The sequence below is a fragment of the Thunnus thynnus genome, chromosome 22 (genome assembly GCF_963924715.1).
Source record: "Thunnus thynnus chromosome 22, fThuThy2.1, whole genome shotgun sequence".
Lineage (NCBI taxonomy): Eukaryota > Metazoa > Chordata > Actinopteri > Scombriformes > Scombridae > Thunnus > Thunnus thynnus.
In genome coordinates this window covers 1380506-1400543 of record NC_089538.1, presented here as the reverse complement: position 1 = coordinate 1400543, position 20038 = coordinate 1380506, and the positions used below count along the sequence as shown (strand labels likewise).

At 40.6% G+C, this 20038-nt stretch overlaps 1 protein-coding gene across 1 annotated transcript; it reads left to right on the top strand.

Annotated features, from left to right (window-relative positions):
- Window positions 1–13979: 13979 nt before the first annotated feature.
- On the top strand, window positions 13980–18160 carry cd248a (CD248 molecule, endosialin a). The gene has a single exon (XM_067579445.1). The coding sequence runs from the start codon at window positions 14287–14289 to the stop codon at window positions 16618–16620; it is 2334 nt and encodes a 777-aa protein (XP_067435546.1). The 5' UTR covers window positions 13980–14286; the 3' UTR covers window positions 16621–18160.
- Window positions 18161–20038: the final 1878 nt, after the last annotated feature.

The window sequence follows — 20038 nt, the reverse complement described above, 5'->3', positions numbered from 1 at the left end:
CTTGTTCAGTGTTAATTAGCAAATAGCAGCATGTCCACGTGATAAATTAAAAGGGTATTTATAGTTGTACATTAAGGTGTTGTGGTGTCATTTTGGAGCCCTGTACATAGCTATATTGTAGCTGATGTCCATTTCCTCAAAAATGTAACCACACTTTGGGGCTACGGCAGCTGCTGCGATACCATGTGGAGACAACAAGAACTGTGATTAGTCAGCTTGGCCTGCTTGTGTTTTATCCTACAAGATGCTCGTAGAGTTCGCTGAGAGTGAAGACAACTTGAAGCAAGTTAAAGAAGACTTTCTCTGCTATCTCCACTGGTAGCCCTCTGCTCACCATGATCACCACTCTCTATCACAGTCAATGAAACAACATATCCATGGTGACAACATGGCAGTCATCTATCATAATTTATGTAGAATAGATTGGTGAATGTAGAACATGTACAGCAGTGATGTTTGGTGTCTAAGCTCTGTCTCCATCACTCCCCACAAGGAAACACCAAGCTCAGCACAGCAGGGATTGGGGAGTGACAAGGATAAAGATACTTCTCTCTGAACCTACATAGAGAGGCGTGTTATGGGTGACCATAGATTGCAGAGGCTTGCAGAGGAGCCAACGTGTAACGAGTATAATTGTGTAGCAGTGGACTCAAGTTAAATACCTGCACTATCTGCTAGGTTTGATTTACAATTAATGGACAAAATAAGTTGTAATAAACCAAAAATAACAGCAATGTTCTCTGTAATTTTATTTTAATTTAGTATGCAGTTTCTGTTCTAGTTTAAGGTTAGTTTTCTGTTTTTAAAGGTGCTGTATTTTTATTTTTATTTAAACCCACACAGCAGCCATAGTGTTGCACCTTGACATATTACACCTCTGTCCTGTTTCCCAGTGCCGACGACCCATAATAACGTAATGTCTTTCTCTCTTAATAGGTGATAGCGTGTCTTCTTCTGTACTCTTGTACCTGTCACAAAGAAGCTTTGAAAATTACCCGGACCTCTATGACCCAGAGTCTCAGCATTATAAAGATAATATTATAAAAAGACATTTCCTGGTGAGCCAGAGTTGGAGAAAAAGGGAGAGGAATCAAATAAAATAACAACCACAGGACTCCTGAATCCAGAGCAGAGCAAGCTGGCTAATGGGATAGTCTGGCTTATTTTGATAAGCCTTGCTAATTTAAGTGGGAGTTCCGTTCCATCACTGTGGATTATATGAGTCCCAGCTCAGTAACCATGGTAACTCAGTCAGCAGAACTAGCCTGCTCTGTGGCAGGATAACTGTCCAGCTTAATTTAGCTGCATGTCAAAGACTGTCCGATGGACGGAAACAGACTCTCAAAGATGGTTTCATCAAGTGTCTTTTCGCACTTACATCACTTGTCCATGTTCAGAAACATAAAATAGAAGAACTGTGAGGGACTTTTACAAAAATTCTTAAGTGAATCTCCATTTTAGTCATGGTCACTTCTGTGTTGGAGTGAACCCTTTTATTTAAAAGCTTAGCATTCATAATTTAACAAATAAAAGTGTGCCAGCATTATTTTGAAGTTATTTATTTATTCATTCACTCATTCTGTTCAAGCTGTGAGGACAAAAAGTAAATTAAATGAAGTCCAAACCATGAACCTCTGCTGTGTTTAAATGTATACAGTGGTAACTGCTTATAGTGATCACAGTTACAGTGATCAACTGCTTATATGGATCAAAAAGCTCTGAGACAGAATCATTCATATATAGTAAATGGACTGTACTTGTATAGCGCCTTTGTAGTCTTCCGACCACTCAAAGAGCTTTTACACTATGAATCACATTCACTAATTCACACACATTCATACGCTGAATGGGTACAGGGGCTACCATGCAAGGTCCCAACCTGCCCATCAGAGAAAATCTAATAATTCACACATATTCACACACTGATGGCACAGCCATCAGGAGTAATTAGGGGTTAAGTATCTTGTCCAAGGACACACCGACATGCGGACTGGAGGAGCCATGAATCGAATCGCCTATATTCTGATTAGTGGACGACCCGCTCCACCTCCTGAGCCACAACACGCATGTCACACGCATCTCACACAAGGCTGCTGCGTCGCTTCATCTATAGATTCGAGGTCTCGCCTATTTTTTCTGCGTGACGTGCGCGGTTCTCAGCAGAAATAGACAGGGAACACAATAGAAAGATAGGGCTGCCAGTGGCAGAAGCGCCGCAGCAGACACGCTTCCTGTGTGGACGCTGCAAGCGTGCGAGACGCAGCAGTTCAGCAATGCACATGCACTGCTGAGGTTCACGCATCCAGTGTGTCCCAGGCGTTAGCTTTCCTCTGATGGGCAGTGGAACAGCTTGAGCCTCAAGTGAAAGTTGACGTTAATTCTAGCCAGGCTTTTTCAAATAGTGTAGCTTTCTTTAGCTGCGTTGATGGAACACCCCTCAGCTCTCCAGACCCACTTATGCATAGTATGCTGTATGCACAGAATAAAACCATAATGTGGGCAGCATTTCCTCAAAAATGTCATTTGTTGCGCAAAATAGTTGCATATGAAAATCATTTTAGGAACTGAACAGTCACTGTCCAAAATCCTCAATCATACTCAGGATACGTGCTCCTGACATCCAGACATGACTCATTGGGAGTGCTGGACTCGTGGGAAACTATTAAAATCCCAGAGGGTCCAGAATGGAATCTGAAACCTTCATCGCGCCCTGAATGTCTCTTTTCCAGTGGATGGGAAACATATCAGCCCAGTTTTGAATTATCAGCAGTGCCAAAACAGAAGCAGTACATTGTAGATTTGCCCTAAAGAAAGTACAGCAGATTCTGCATTACATTAATAAAGGCCACAAGAAGATTCATTCTTCTGTTTCCAGCAGTTATCATCATCAGACAGTTAATTCAGTTTGTTGATTTTACCATGACACAACAATCCCTTAAAATACCTGTAGTTAAGCCAGAAAATCTGCCAAAATACACATCAAACTACACATAGATGCATTTTCTGACCCGACGTCACTGTCTGCAGTTATTAGCAGGATGATCTGATAAACAGATGAGATGACTGTAGCCTGAGAAGCAGCGAGTCAAATCAATGGTACCACAGCTTAGTTCAGAATTGCCAATTGAAATTACAAATCATGAAAGCACCAGGGTTTAAGCAAGCTGATGGAGGTTTTGTACAAATACTTGCTTGCTCCCTGGGGTGGCTTCTTGTGGAGAATGGAGTCCGTTGTGCTGGGGTGAGGAGCTGGAGTCTGGATCTGGTAGTGATGAGTGAGTTGGCCGGTCCGGACTTGAAAAGGTTCCATTGGAAGAGAGCTCCTGGCTTATGCTCTCATGCTCTCCTAGGCTTGCTCCTCAACTCATGACTCCAGATTCAGAAGATGCTCTGAGTCACATCTTCAGACTAGCAAACTGTAAGCTTTCCACCGGCATGGCAGAAAGCAAGAAGAACCAGCAAGCAGCATCAAGCAGCCTTAAAGGGCTGCCTAAAAACAGCTTAAAAACATCAGCTTAAAACATCAAAACAGCAAACAGCAGACAGCCCTAAAAGAGCATAGTCTCAGATAAGACACTGTTATTAAGTTTCAGTCTGCTCACTCAGAAGGTGCCTCCTGGTCAATCCTAGGGTTGCAGAGTTCTGGGGGAGCAAAGTCAGTACAGTTATTCCATCAATCAAAGTATTTACAATTTAACAATTGCATGATTCCTAATTTTGCAATTTGGATAGTAGCTTTAGCGTTCTGACAGTGAAGCAAGCAGAATGGTACTAAACATGATAGGGTTATCATGGATGATGGGATTATGTTAGTGGTACATGTCTTGGCTTAAAGGTAGTGGAATAAAAGTCTAACCAAAGTACATAATAACACACATATGATATACACACATCAACATACAACAATAATTGTCCTTAGACAAAATATTAATCTAATCCATAACTAATCCATAGATTTTACAGTCCTCTGGTCTTTGGTCTGACTGCAAATGGCAGGGGTTCATGCCATTTGAGGGTGTGTGTGTGTGAGTGTGTGTGTAAAGTGTGTGTGTGAATAGGGCATGGCATATACTGCAGCATGTCTAGTGCCTTATGCTGATTTGCCCAGTGATCAGTTCTTGGGTTGGTCACTCAAGTTGGAAAATCAAAATCCACAATGGGATTAAAATTGGTGCCAGCTCATCTCTGTGTGTGACAAGCTCTTAGAGGTGAGTTGTGATAACCAATGGTGGGGGTCGTTTGTCCAAATGGTACTAACAAATCACATTGGGGTGTGAATTGGTCTTCCTATCTTGCTGGCTCTTGTAGCTTGAAGGATCAAAAATGGTTTGGGTCAGTGGTCTGGTTTGGTGACCATGCAGGAGATGGGGGTTCCTTACTTTATGGGCCAGCATTCCTTGGTTGTTGAAGAAAGAGCTGGTCTGTTGTTTGAGGCTTGTGCTTTCTGCCTTCAAAACATGCACGGACTTTATCCTACAGTACTATGACTCTCCTAAAGCCTGACTGCTCTGGCTGAAGGATATTGTTGTCAGGAACATTGTTGTTGGCAGGAAACTACATATTTGTAAGTAGACCATTGATTCTAGGAGTTTGGACAGGCAGGACAATTTGCCTTTGATAGCTGTTCAGGTCACAAATGTCACCACTTTTGTGAAAGGGAAGCACCTCAGCTGTTTTTCATATTAAGGAATTTTTCCTGACGGAAAGGTGGAATTAAAAATATGTACAAGAAGTGCAGTAATAACAGCAGTGAGGTGTAGAAGCCAGAGGTCAAGATCATCCTCACCAGGAGACTTTCTTGTGTTTAAGTTTATGAATGAGTACTTCTGAGTATGTGACAGGTCTAAGTGAGAATTTGCTGTAATGATTGATCTGAAAATATTTCAGATCCATAACATAAAGCAACATCCCAACATTAATAACACCTTAAACTGATGATTAATGGATTTGTCAAATATGTCAAATCAATGTGTAAAGTATGGGAAAAGTCATGCAGGCCGTATCATCTACTGAATTTGTTAAGAGCTTTGGAAATTAAGGAGGTGTTTTTAAAAGGAGTTTACTTGTTGCCTTTACAAATTAAGGATATATCACAATCCACTAATTTGTCCATTATTTATCACATTTAAAATCCCATTAACATACTTTAATTAGATTATTAATGATAGGTAAGAGAATGGAATTTTAAGGTAAATATTAGGATAGTATATATTGATGTGCATAATGTGATGTATTCTAGGCAGAATGCAGTTTTGTGAATGCAGTAGTTTTATATTGAACTCTCCCAACTCCCCTATCTTCTGATCTTCGGTTCTGAGTTTTGCTGTCACGAGAGCTCGTAACAGAGACAGTCCTGACAGCTCTGTGTTTATGGTAATGTCGGTCTGTAGAGATACTTTATGTGGAGAAGCTGCTGGGAACTTTGAGGCCCAAACATCAGACTCTCAAGACATGTGAAACTCACTTCGAAGATGCCTGTATGAACATAAACTCCTCCCTGAGGACAACTGATGATTTACTGATCTGCTGGTACAGTCAGGAAGCCTGAGGCAGCATCTATGAATATCGGCCTTTCCTCTCTGCTGACCAGTGTTGGCTTCAAAGTGAAAACCAGCTCAGTTCACTGCTTGCAAGCTGTGTGCAATTCAATAAATAATACACCAAAATCAAATCACTAATCATAGCTAAGTGTTTCAAAATAGCAGCTACCATTATTGCTAATAGATTTTGCAGCTCTGCTAACAAAGCTTCAAAGAAGGTTAAAGATAATTAAAACTGCCATGCTGGTGTTTTTACCTGATTGAGCACATTAATTACATGCCTTACATCACCACTGACCAGTTTCCATAAATTTTCTGATCTTTCATTTCAGCACACCATGAAAATCATGGACTTGAAACCTGTACGAGAAATGGAATGGTCCAAAATTTTGGGAAATATGCTCGACCTATAGACCGTTTTCACAGCAGATATTTTGACATGTCACAATAGGAAAAAATAATCAAATGAATGGTGGCTGAATTACATTTAGCTACTTCAGTTTCAGGGTCCTGGTATTGTGCATGCTGACTCACTGTCACACTGTCATGGCTTACTGGGACACTTGAATAAAAGAGAGACATCATTAATGTTATTAATTACACCTGTGCTTTTCCTGCCAACTCTGAACTGGGACCAGTTCCAGAGAAGTTCAACACAGTTTTCCTTTGACAGACTTACTTGCTGACATTCTTCTACAACAATACTGTATTTGCGATTGTTTTAATTGGTGGTGGTGTGATGAATGTTTCGTCTGTCTGACTCATCTTCCTGTGAGTTTGTGTATATGTAATTTGATCTCATGTGTCTGTTGCAGAAGACATCTTGATCTAATTGAAACTTCCTGGATAAATAAAGCTTCACTAATTCACACAGTATTGTACGTTGTATGTCTGCACTTTTACTGGTTTCAGAAAAGGCATATATATGTATATGACATTAAATGAGAAGATATAGTCTCAGATGGAGTACGGTACTAAATATATAAAAGAAGAGAGATACAAAAGTGGAATGCCCAGTTCACAGTGAAAATAAAGCAACCATATGCCATGCAGATCTGCCCAGAATGAAATCTGAATAACATATATTTTACTACTTGGTATTCAAGGTCGATATTTGTCAAAACAAACTCAACTCAACATCATTTTGCTACCTTGCTCTGAAGCTTTCAACCATATCAAAGTCTTAATCAACAGATGGAGTTAACCCAGTTGTCATGAAACTGTAAATCAGGGATTTTCAAAGAGTGACACTGTGGCCCCCCTCAGACAAAATTGAGACAAATGCAACTCCCAACAATCCAATTTTAAATAGGGATAATTGACTTTTTTGTCTGTATGTCCACTGGCTTTCATCACAGGGCAAATATGTGTATATGATGGACAGAGGGGAGGGTCAGTCTTCTGGGAATATAAGATTCTGAGCGAAGTTGAAAAAAGTTCATACTAACAGATTTTGTCATTCCTATTCCTATATTGTTTCATTACTTCGATTTTGGGGGTAATCATGCTTTCAGGTTTGGAACTATATGAGAGATATAAACAGGATGTATAACGTTGGCATGGATTCAGTGAGTTAGCTGTGGGTTAACTCACAGCTAAAAATAAAGCAACCAAATGCCTTATTGTCCTTACAGTTTGAAAACCCCTGCTCTAAATTCAATTCAATTCAGTTTTATTTATAGAGTGTCAAATCACAACAAAAGTAATCTCAGGGCACTTTTCACATAGAGCAAGTCTAGATTGTACTCTTTAATTTACCCAACATTTCCCCCATAAGCAGCACTTGGCGACAGCAGTAAGGAAAAACTCCCTTTTAACAGGAAGAAACCTTAAGCAGAACCTGGCTCTAGGTGGGCAGCTATCTGCTTTGACTAGTTGGTGATGATTTCCATTTTTCAGAGAAAACTTAGGACCTCTCCTCCATGTTAGCTTAAAAGTTGAGCTTTTATGCCAACACAGAGGAGAGCCCCTAAAAGTTCTTCAATCACCTGGTAAGTGGACATTGAGTTGAGATAGTCCTTTCTCTCCAGCTCAATTATCTTTTGAACCTAATGTAGGACTCAAAGAAATGTCTGAACCAAACCATTCCTTCAAAACATCTAAGATGCTTACTGTGTGTTCAGCCTGAACATGAAGGTAATTTTAGAGGTGGTGTTATTGCATATAAAGTCAATGGAAAGACACAAGTAAATGCAAATTTAGAATACTTGTCTGTGTGAGTTGAAAATATTTTCAACTTGTGTGAAAAAGTCCCACAGACATGGTTGATGCATCCATTGCTTGCCAGTTTACAGCTAACATAGGCCTACAGTTGGTATTTTGGCTGTTTGGAGCAAATAAACACAAATGGTCCAGCAGTCAAATACGCTATGCTAAAAAGATGTGCTTTGCATTCTGTCTGAAGACATAGTTAGACTCTAACATAATTTACGATTATCAGTTTTATAATTAATTGTTCTGAATGTCCTTTCATTCCTGAGAATTCTTCATTCAGAGAGAAAATGACGTGACATTTTCATCACAGTAACAACTGATTTTCATTAATGATTTTTATTAATGATTAATAAATGTCTCATAGATCTAAAATATCAATTAATCACGTTAGGTTTTGGTGTCAGTCCGTTCCAATTTAACCTCTATTTTGCATCAACATTCAACCCTCCAGCAATGCACCAATGCTCTCCTTTTATCCTTTACATTACTTTTGCTTTTTAACACAAACCCACAGCTGAATACAACAAGGTCATGTGTAGAAAAGCAACCTCACAAATGGATCATTAACTAAGGAGGAAGAAGATGAGGCATGGTCTTTTAAATGGATACAAATCAAGTATTAACTTCATGTTTAACATGGACTCACTAATATGTGATATATGTCTTTGCTTTTGTATTGTATTGCCTTTGCTTTGTCTGTCAAAAGCACTTTGTAAATTCTGTTTTTAAAGGTGCGATATAAATAAAGTTACTATTATTATTAGTAGTAGAAGTATTATTAGTATTATGATTATTAATAATAATAATCATAATAAGAATAAGAATAATTCCATTATTTTCAGAATACGCGGACAGAGGCTAGAACTATGAAATTGTGTCTGTTACAGTTACAAACCTATTTATTTTCGTTTTCCTTTTTTAATTGTATGTTAGATTTCACCATAAAGCACTTTCTTTATCCAACACTTACTGTTTTGATACTGTCAAACATACATGCTGTCAGACATTTTAGCAAGTGGCCAAAACGCCATGTATGGTAATTATCATGGGAGCAAAGGAGGAAATCGGATGACATCATTATAGAGCGATAAAGGGAAGAGGTTGTGGTGGATGAACTTTAACATGGGACATTGCTCTTTGTTTCCTGTTTCCAACCATGACTCAACATTGCTTTTTTTTTAAACCTTGAGCACAATTGTCCCCTAGCCATAAATGTGATTAATGTTGTAACCATGTTAAAATATAATTTATCATATTTTCTTTTATACCTTTAGTTGTCATTTCTATCTGTAATAATTTTGTTAATTGCTGATATCTGGGAATATGGTAACATTACTAGTAAGGCATTTTATGAGGCAAGAAACATGAGAAGTCAAAAGATCATTCAGGTTGTAAACCAGGAGTCTCAAACTCTAATTAACCTGGGGCCCACTGGCCAGGTTGTTCTCACCTAGGGGACCGTTTGAATACTTGATTGCTTTTTGTCAACAGTAAATTTCAACTTTATACACTTCAAAGCCTTGGAACGCGTATTTCCCTCTCCTCTCCCTCATACCTAGCATACTGATCCTCATGTTTAGAATAGTAATAAACTTGAGATTGTATTCCTTGCGTTCTCCTTGCAGATGACACAGGAAGCAGTAACATTAAGCCCCACAAAAAAGTCAATTGTCTCTTGAGATGTCTGTTGTCAAGGTTAACATCTCTTTAGTAAGGTTTAGAGACATTTTGCTGTCAGGTGCAGGAGTGTTTATGCTTACAAGATGTGCAGTGAGGTTCTGCTTGCGAATTTAGTATAGCTAAAGTATAATGCTGCAATATTGTATATTTTTCTTTTTGTCAACAAATTCAATATTCAATATGCAGACCCAAACCGATTATTAATGTATTCTTCTGACAAGTGTGAGTGTGTATCAAAGCCTGATTTATCTTATTCCTCTGTGTCACAGAGCTACATTGTTGCCCAAAAATTATTAAAAACACATCAGTGAGCCACACTGTTGCACTGGCTGACATGTTCCTTCATTACCATGAACACACACACTGTAGTTTATTTTCACTCAATCCCACACACACACACTGCCCTGCTGCCAGAAATACTCACTAGAACACCAAATGTAGATTCATCTGCAGCTGAAAATAGTCCCCAACAAATGTACTATTTCCTGCAGTTTGAGTAATATTTCTTAAAAACTACAGTGTTCAGCTATTTCACTATATACATTTGTGAGTTTTTATGTATGTCTTCAGCAGGAAACAACAGGCTTGGGCCTGAGAGTCACAGACAGGGTAGAGAGGTCAGAAACTACTGAGAGACATTGTTGGTTCTGTTCTTTTCATGGGATTTGTTAATGAGAAAAATATAGAATATTGTCAGCCTTTTCTTTTCAATGTAAAATAATGAGACAATTATGTGCCCCATCATGGATAGAAATGATGGCCAAAAGTACTGAAGTTTGAGCCCTGCAGTGTGCGAGCTATTTCTTTGTTTTTTTGACTTTTTACCCACGTTTGGCTCAGCACCTGCCCACTTTGGTTTGGATGTGTGTGCATATTCTTATCTTCAAAACTACCAAAGTGACAGCTAAATTGTAATAAACCAGAAAAATCCTTTAAAACTCATATTTCACTAATCTAGTGACAACTTGAACACTGACAGGCAAAATGTTGTTCATTGCTTGAGACACATTTCGAGGAAGTCAGCGTGTGTGAATGAAAGCTCTATCTGTACAGATAACCTAATAAAGCTGCCAGACTGTCATGCACCCCTGCCCACATATTGTTCACAGCAGTGTAGCACTAATCTTGTGATAGCAACCCACATATGGTATTTATGCTGTCTGCCCCAGCACTGGGGACCGTAGTGCTGATGGCTAACTGATGGATGCTGGGAGACAGGCGTGCAGGGACTTGTTAAAAGGTTTTTACTGACCGTGTGTTAAAGGCTGCTCATGATCATTAAACACCAGTTAACCTCAAAACATTAGGCTGTCACAAAATCAAGTGGGCACAGAGAAGTTGCCCGGTGTGAGTGATGTTACAGCAGGGGACAAATGGCCTGGGTCACCCCAGGTTTGAGTTTCACCAAGCTGTGACAGATTTGTGTGTGTGTGTTTGTGTGTGTGTGTAATGTACACTTAGTAAAGGAGCACTAGCAAAAGAACACAGATTAATGACAACAGATGAATGCATAAATTTGTCCACTTAAAGTGGCTCTCACTTTACATTGTCTACATATCTAAATCCCCTCAGTTGTGATAACCATAGTTTCCCCATGGAGGTCATTACTCATCTAGAATGTTTGATATTATTGCATTACCATTTTGCTTCCCTTTCTCTCATTGAAATGATAAAATACTGATTCAACCCATAAATGATTAAAGCCCCAGAAAGCAGCACCCCAAATTTCATCCCATGTCTTCAAAAAAATGTGGTGCTAGAAGCTTGGATAAGTAGTGACTTCTTGCAGGGGCAATTGGGGACTGAAGCTGGCAAACTATCATGCTAGCCAGCTGGAAACATGCTAGTACTAGTCAGCCACAACCAGTGTTGGACAGTAATATGTGAGGGATTACAATTTCAAATTCAGTAATTATATTACAGTTCTTATCCCAGTAAGGATCTGTTACTTTAACACTTGGGGGTCAGTGTGCTTGTTGTATTACTTAATGGAGGGTTGATATCAGTGTGGTCTCTGTGTTTAGGTGGCAGATGGTCCGGAGGAGGAGAAAAGTTGTCTTATTCACATGTTGTGTGCTCTTAGCTGGCTTGCTAACATTAGCCATTCAGGAGTCACATGACACTAGTTTAGTTCAGAATTGCAGAGAGAGGTCTCCCCCACGTCTCATTTTCTATGTGTTAAATACAAAAGATGCAGTGTGTGGCTGGGGAGGATTCTGAGTTGTTTAAAGGAAACTTTGACTGAGCTAACTGCTGAGTAACAAAAGTAAAGTAATGAGTAATGTAACACGTTATTTTTGCTGCTGAGGAATAAAGTAACTATTTTTACAATGAACAATATGTAATAAGTAATTAATTACAATTTTCAAGTAATTTGCCCAATACTTGTCACAACAGCTTATTTAACTTGACTGATAACCAGACAATAAGAGAAATTTCCTTATCAAAGTTCACCAAAGTTTAACTCACTGCAAAATATTTCTGCTGATATCAGCCATTTCATTGACATGAATTGAGTTTTTCTTTAAATGCTTATTGTGTTCAGGCCAAAAAACTGATGGATGGATGGATCATGTTTTATTGGTTGGCGGGAATGATCCAGAGGTTGAGGCTGATTTGTCCATATACATTTTGGATGGCTAATTCATCTAAATGCTTTCAAAATACGAGCTTGTTATGCGGTTAGCTTACAAGCCAAAACTTTATACACATGTGATGGAAGATAGTAATGGAAAAAAGATTCCCATGGTCGGTGGAAAACTCAAGATTAACCTAGTGTAATATGGCAGTGGTTCCCAACCTGAGAGTCCGGACTTTATTCTAATCTTTGTCATCATTTTTTTTTTCTTTTTCTTTTTGTGAATAACGGGATAACATGACCTTTTCAAGACTTCAAGTGACAAGGGGTTGCAACTACACATTGCTTCATTTTAAAAGGTCACAAGCCGAAAAGGTTGGGAACCACTGTAATATACAGTCTGATTGAATAGCCTCTTCTGAGCTGCAGGTGTATGGTAAACCAGAGTTGGTCATGTGAGCAATACAACAATTAATTTTGCACTATAACATTAAAAATATTAGAAAGGGGTTCTCCACCAATTTTACATTTCCAAATCATTTTACTGGTCGTGGATCTCCTCTAAAAACTATTGTATTATATCTTCTGTGGCTCTAGATAATCTTTATCAAGTCTGAGAAAATAACTTGGGTAGCATCAACAGTATCTCAGCTTAGGCTTGAAGACCACAATTTATGACAGAAAGCCTGTGTTACAGTACTAACTTTCAGTACTTTTTGATACTTAAAAATACCCAGTTATACTTAGCTCCTCTGTACAAACTAAGAGACTAAGAACACTATAAAGTTTCATGTAGTCTTGCATTTTCATGCCTGCCACAGGCATTAACTATTGCTTTAGGTGCTCTTTAACCTTTTCAGACCATTCTAACTTTAACACTGAGGTACACACTACACAATAGTCAACTGGATTTATTAAAAACTCACAGGACTCCTGCTACTGCCCTCAGCCCCCGTACACTCCACTCCTCGACCTCCTCTCCCAGACACACACACACACACATACACATACGGACCCTCTTTCCCCCAACATCCCTCGTTTAGAAACATAAGTCTCCATTTCACCGACCTAGCTTTGTTTTCATAGCAAACCCAGAGGCCCTCTTCCTCTACACTGGCGACCTCGACAACTTTCTCTTCTTCCCCATCCCAATCTGTGAGTTATTAGTATGGAGGAGAGTATTGTTGTTTTTAATGTAGCCGCAGACCTTTTGTGCAGGAACTGGTGTCTTCTTTCTGGCCTAAGGTTGTGTTGTTAGTGAAGGATGCCAGATGTGTGGAAAGTGAAGGATGCCATCCTTGGTTTCTTTTCATATCATCCTTGATAATCTTCAAAGGAGCTTTTTATCATCAACAAACTCATCACAGACACACACAAAGATATACACATTAAGCTGCAACAAACTGAGTGAACCTGAAAATGCATATGGAGTGCCTGTTGAAAAAACACTTTATGGAAATAACTGAAGCAGACAAAACACATTTTGTCGGAGATACTGAACTCTATAGGAGGTGTGCATGTTAAGAACCTCTGGTCTGAGTCATACTGAATGAAGAGATGAGAAAAATGATTCACAAAAGGAGAAAGGCTAGAAAAGACTAGATAGAAGATAATTGATGGATATTTTGGAAAGACTGCATCTGTTCAAGTGATCATTCAGTCTCATTTGAGTTACTGGAGATAAGAAAATGTTTTTCAAGTGCTACAATTTCATGCATATGAATGTCTGTGTGAGTGTGTCTGTGCTGGTAAATGGCAGAGTACCAAACTATGTCCATGAACGGGGCTTATGAAAACCATATGACATGCTCTGAAAAAGAAAGAAATGCACAGTTCGCTGCACCTCCCCCCATTCTGACACACACATTCACATAGCGCCCCCCACCTCTTCCAAAAACATACAATTCTTTTCCTCAACTCCCTCCTTTCTCCCTTTCTGCCCACCCTCCTTTTTGCAATATCTCCCTCCCTCTATCCCCCCTTCCCTTTTCTCTCCTCCCTCCCTGCTCTCTGAAATGTTGAGACAATCTGCATGCACTCAACTCCAGCACAGATCTGTTTCAGCAGAGTAGAGTGAAGAGCACAGTCAGTGAAAAAAAGAAAAAAAATCAGGGTTCAAATGAAGGGAGAAAAGTACAGATAGACAAAAAAAACAGGCCAAGAGAAAAAGCCACAGTTAAAAGAAACTTTCAAAAGCAGGGAGATAAAAGTGTGGAGAAAGTCACAGTGAGAGACAGGCGGAGAGTGGAGAGATACATTCAGTTCTAAAAAAGAATGGGCACCCTGGTGAGCAGTGCTGCTGCTCTACTCTTAATCTCCCTTCTGGCTTTGCTCTTTGGAGTTTCTTCAGTCCTGGGCCAGGACCTGACAGAGAGGGATGCACTATGCAATGCGGATGGCTGTTTTGTGGTCTACTTCCAACGCAAGACTTTTCTGGAATCATGGAGGGCCTGCAAGAATAAAGGTGGTAACCTGGCTACCATCAAACGCAAGCAGGATGCCAACACTATTACCACTCTCTTCTCCTCTCTGGACTTGCGCCACTCACGCACCAAGGTCCAGGTATGGATTGGCCTGCAGCGGCAGCCTCGCCAGTGCACCACCACGCGCCCGCTCCGGGGTTTCTCTTGGACTACTGGTGACCAGGACACAGAGTATACTAACTGGCAGAGAGAGGTCTCCCCTAGCATGTGCTCAGTGCCACGCTGTGTAGTTATGGGCTACAGCACTGAAGAGCAGAATGATAACTTTAAATGGCTGGATGGTCCCTGCTCAGTCCCTGTAGATGGGTATCTTTGCCATTATGCCTACAAAGGAATGTGTCCTGCGTTGTGGAGTGAAGGGGCAGGCAATGCCCTCTACACCACTCCATTTAACCTTCTAAGCACACTTCTAACCCATGTACCCTTTGGATCAGTTGCTACTGTGCCCTGCCCCACAGGCACAAAGGAAGAACAGTCAGTTCTGTGTTTGCTGAAGGAAGATGGCTCAGTGGGGTGGTCAAGAGATTCCCCCCTCTGTGCCGATCCCCCTCTATCACACAACTGGTGTGACCAGAATAACGGTGGATGTGAACATTTCTGCAGGCCAGCCGGTGCTCACTTCTATTGTGAGTGTGCTGACGGTTATCAACTAAGAGACAATGGGCAGAGCTGTGAGCTGTCTGATGTTTGTGAAGGGGCCCCCTGCGAATCTGAGTGCCTGCCCCTTTCAGATGGGTACCGTTGTGCCTGCCCTGAAGGATACATGCTTGCACCAGATGAACGTGGCTGTCTGGATGTAGACGAGTGCCTTCAGAGTCCCTGTGAGCAGCATTGTGTGAATGCTCCAGGGACATTTGAATGTCGCTGTCGGGAGGGTTACCTTCCTGATGATGAGGGTGGGTGTGAGGACATAGATGAGTGTGTAAATGACCCATGTGAACACGCCTGTGAGAACACTCAAGGTTCTCATATCTGCCACTGCCATCTGGGTTTTTCCCCGCTGCCTGAGGACCCCAGCCGATGCCAAGACACTGACGAGTGCCAGATCCCTGGGACCTGCGAGCAGATGTGTGTGAATTATGATGGTGGATTTGAGTGTTACTGCGAGGAAGGCTATGAACTCATGTCTGATCATTACTCATGTCGGAAGATAGGGGAAGGAGATGATCAATCTGCTGCCACTCACCGGCCTGGACCTGTATGGGACCGTGTGGACTATGACATATGGAACCCACAGCAGTCCCACACTGACTGGCCTCCAGAGGTGGAGCAATCTCTGGACTGGTTGACCGATCCACCCAGAGTTTTGGACTCTGATGTCATTTGGGTCACTAGTGCCCCTCAGGAGGAACTGCCCTTTGATCCAGCACTGAACCCTCTGAACCCTCAGACTGAGGAACATGACGAAGACATAGACAATGGAGGACCTGACTGGTTGGAGTGGGGGCAGAGATTCCAGTCTGAGCTAGGAGCTTCGCCAACCATCATCTCCACTACACCTCCACCTACCACCAGCTCCAGCACCACCGGAGACTGGTACGAAGATGATGAGGAGGAGACCACCACAGCTTTCCCCTTTCTTCCTACCTCTACAATCTCTGAGGGAGCTTGGAATTGGTGGGCTGGGATCACTCCTGCGAGTCAGAAACCAGGAAATCCAGAGGATTCAGTCACAGACCACTACATGCCTACCAATTCCAGCTACCACAATGAGGCAGAGGAGGAAAAGTACCCCCTTAGGGAAAACTCTCAGTTCCCAGAGGAGGAGTTGGGGGAGGAGGAAGAGAATAATGTGGAGATCACCCATTCCCAAGACCCAGCTGTTCCCACCCAGCTTATTCCGTCCCAGCCACCCCCAAGCGAGGGCGGAGAGAACGGTGACAACCTGGATTCTGTCCAGGAGGACAGGGGACAGAAACAGAGCAGCACCTGGCTCCTGGTGGGCCTCTTAGTGCCAATCTGCATTTTCATTGTGGTGATGGTGGCACTGGGTATTGTCTACTGCACCCGGTGTGCTGTTCAGCCACGCAACAAAAATGCCACTGACTGCTACCACTGGATCGCTGGCGCTCATGACAAACAGGGAGCTCCTAACCCCTCTGCAGGGGTCAAGACCCATGTTTAAACAGAGAAGAGAGAAAATGACATTCACATAAACAGACTCTGTTTCAGAGGTAAGCAGGAGTGAATAATGAACCTGGTAGGGGACAAGCTAAATGTTTACCCTCTGTCATTGGAACTGCCCACTCTTTAAACACATTTGGATATTACTGTTGAATATCAATTGATAGAGGTGGGGAAGGGACACTCAAAACCACTGACCTTTCTTTGGGATGGGGTGCTATGTGGTACAAACTGCTTTGATGTTGCATACACTGACCACACAGCACAAGATCTTATTGCTTCATGATTGCACTAGATTACATAGTGATAAAATATTACCGTCTTCATTAGTAATCTTGAAAAATCTGATAATATCTGAGCATAATGTGTGTAGTCATTGATTCATTTCAGCATTTCACAGCTGGATACAGATCCTGGCAAGAGCTTTGGAAATCAGTGTACTGATGACAAAAGCATTGTGCCTTTTTGAGGCAGCAAAACTTGACTGTGAGGTCCCTTTTATGCAAAATCCTCAGGCTCAGTTAATTTTAATAGCATAGCACTGTAGATAACCATTACTGTCAAATGTGTTAAAGGGATTTAGATGCATCTTTAGCTCACATCAGTGGTGATTGTAAGAAGACTGTATGAAAATTTCCCTTTATGAAAAAAGCCATTCTGAAGCCACATGATAATGCTGGGAAAGCAATCATTTAAAATCACTGTGTTGGTGTTGAATGGTTAATAGAGATCAAAACCTTCTTTGTATATACTGTTTTTTGTATATATGTTTATCTCAAACTTACCACCAGCCATTTTTTTTAGAAAATGTAATAGCATTAATAATTCAATGACATGCCTTTTTTATGGACCCTGTAAACCTGGTGATATGCAGAGGAATGTCTGTCTGCACATGGGAATGTCTTTCCCTATTCATGTCAAGTTGAGAGCACTTCTCCTTTCCTTAACTTTTTTTGAAAAGAGGTTAAAGTGCAGATGTTCACACTGCACAGGGAATGTTGCAGGGGCTGGTGGTTGACATTAGCCTTGACCTTGTTCATGAAATGTCCATCAGTCACCCTTCGTAACCCTAATTCATTAGTGCACCTGAGAAGGTTTTGTCTTAGACCAGCCCTAAATTGTTTTATGGCCTTGTTGGATCAAATCCAGTTGTGTGAGACTGCAGTCAGTGTGACACCTTGCAGTTGCCGGTGCAACTTCAGGTTTTCAGCAATTTAACAAGATAATCAGATCACTTATGAATAACACCAGGGAACATCATCACATTTGCTCTTTTGTAGAACTGCTCATTGGTTACTAGGGTCTAAAAACTTTGAAGACCAAAGCGGAAAAAAAAAATGCAAGGCATTTACAAATTAAAGCACATTTGATTTTATGGATAACTTTTTATTTAATGACTGGGGAAATAAATCACCATTCCAAATTTATATATGAAATATGTCTTTATTTTATTGAATGACTGTGAAATAGAAAAAACACCTGATGTCTTTTTTATTTTCTGTTACATGTTAAGAAATAGTGAATTAAAAACTATGACAAGGGTTGAGCGTGAACGTTTATTATTGACATTGGAAACAGTAATTTGACAAGATGCAATTCAGTACTTCTCAGAGTCCACCCACTAACTGTTTCTGAAGCTTTCAAGCATATCTTGCAGTCTTCATCAGGGGATGAGACGAAGTTTGTCATGGAGTTAGCTCAATTGCCATCACATGCTAAATGTGGAACCATGACCCACTCAGGAAGCAGCTTACAATCTCCAGAATAGGCTAGTAAATGGAGCTTGAGGTCAGAAATTTTTGTTAATGTCAAGGGTTGTTTTGGATTACACGGATCTGTTTTTTATGGAGTTTGAGATGACATCACTGCTCAGAATTTTTGAAATGTGCCGATAGTGATATTCTTATAATTTACCTTTTCAGAGACTCTGAAGCAGCAGTGAATTGAAAAGCCACAAGGTATTTAGAGTCACATCCTCAGAATAGTGGAGGAATGAATGTGGGTGGAGGGAGGGGTGGGTGTGTGACAATAAGGATACTGTAATTTCAATAATGACCATGATCCTCAGAGGGCCCTTTGTTTGTGGAAAGGGTTTTTACGGAAAATACAACAGGATACTTGAGCACAGTCTCCTCTGGCAGTAAGGAAGCATTGTGATTGTATTGACTAATGGAATGTGCTGATCAAAACCAGGTCCTGGCTCTGTGAGTGACTCTCAGAGGGGGTCTCTCTTTCTCTCACACTCTCTCCTGTCTCTCTCTCCCCCTCTGACCTATTTTCAACACTGTCATCCCTTGCTGGAGCTCTCAGTATACAGACACAATCCAGTCACCAGTGTGCTTATATGTTTGGTAACCCTCAATGAAACAGTCTCTAAAAACACTATGATGTCAGTCCAGCAGATGTGTATCATGTAAAGATGCTGAGTTTTAAAGTATGATTCCAGTTTATTGCAAATTGGGTTTTATGGTCATAGTTTTCTCCATCATTTCTATCAATAATAATCACATTGTATTCAAGTTATTTGTTGTAGCAATGTTGTTCTGTTCCCAGATCTCAGCAAACTCGATGGAGCAAGAAACATGACAAGTAATACATGTTGTAAAAATGTGAAGGATAACTGTTTGTTAGCCTGTCTGTAAACCACAGTTATAGACAAACTTCTTGCATCATATTTGACCTACAGTACTTGTCGTAGTTGTTGCACACTTTTCTTGTGCAGTGAGGCTGGCAACTTGTCCCGAGCCCCAAACCCTCAGGGGGCCCCAAGGCTCAAAGTTCACTCCGCGGCCATTAGTTTGTGGTAAATGAATTAACTGAAAATGTGTGCTCAATTTTAAATCTAATTTTAAGAGCTTTGTTGTCAGATGATGCATTTTACTAAATAACATTGTGCTTTATTTAGTAGATATGGCAGGTAATGAGGTCCATTAAGGACCCATAGCTAATTTTTGCCCTAGGGCCCCCTAGTGGGTTAATCTGGCCCTGGCAGTGAATGACATTTAAGGTTTTTTCACTTTTAGTTTGACCTCCAAATAAAGTGGTTTAGATCATCAAGATAAACTGTTTGTTTGTTTCCAAACTGTCTGACCATCTGTCTTCTTGTGTTTCTTGGCCCTGTGGACTTGTTGTAGTGTGCTACTGAGCACAATGTTGTTATAACTGATAGGAAAGCTAGCTACACAAATGAAACACAAGTTATTGTTTCCAATTATCCTTTAATGTGTTATATGGGTCATTCTACAAAAACAAAAACAAAAACAATTCTACAAAAAAAGTGCTGTCACTTACTTTTGCAGACACCAAAATCCTTTAAGTTGACCTAATAATCACATTAATTACATGTGTTCTATAAATAAAGACTGTCCTGGCAATGATAACACAAAGTTTATTCATCTAATGTTCAATGTTTGTTTTAA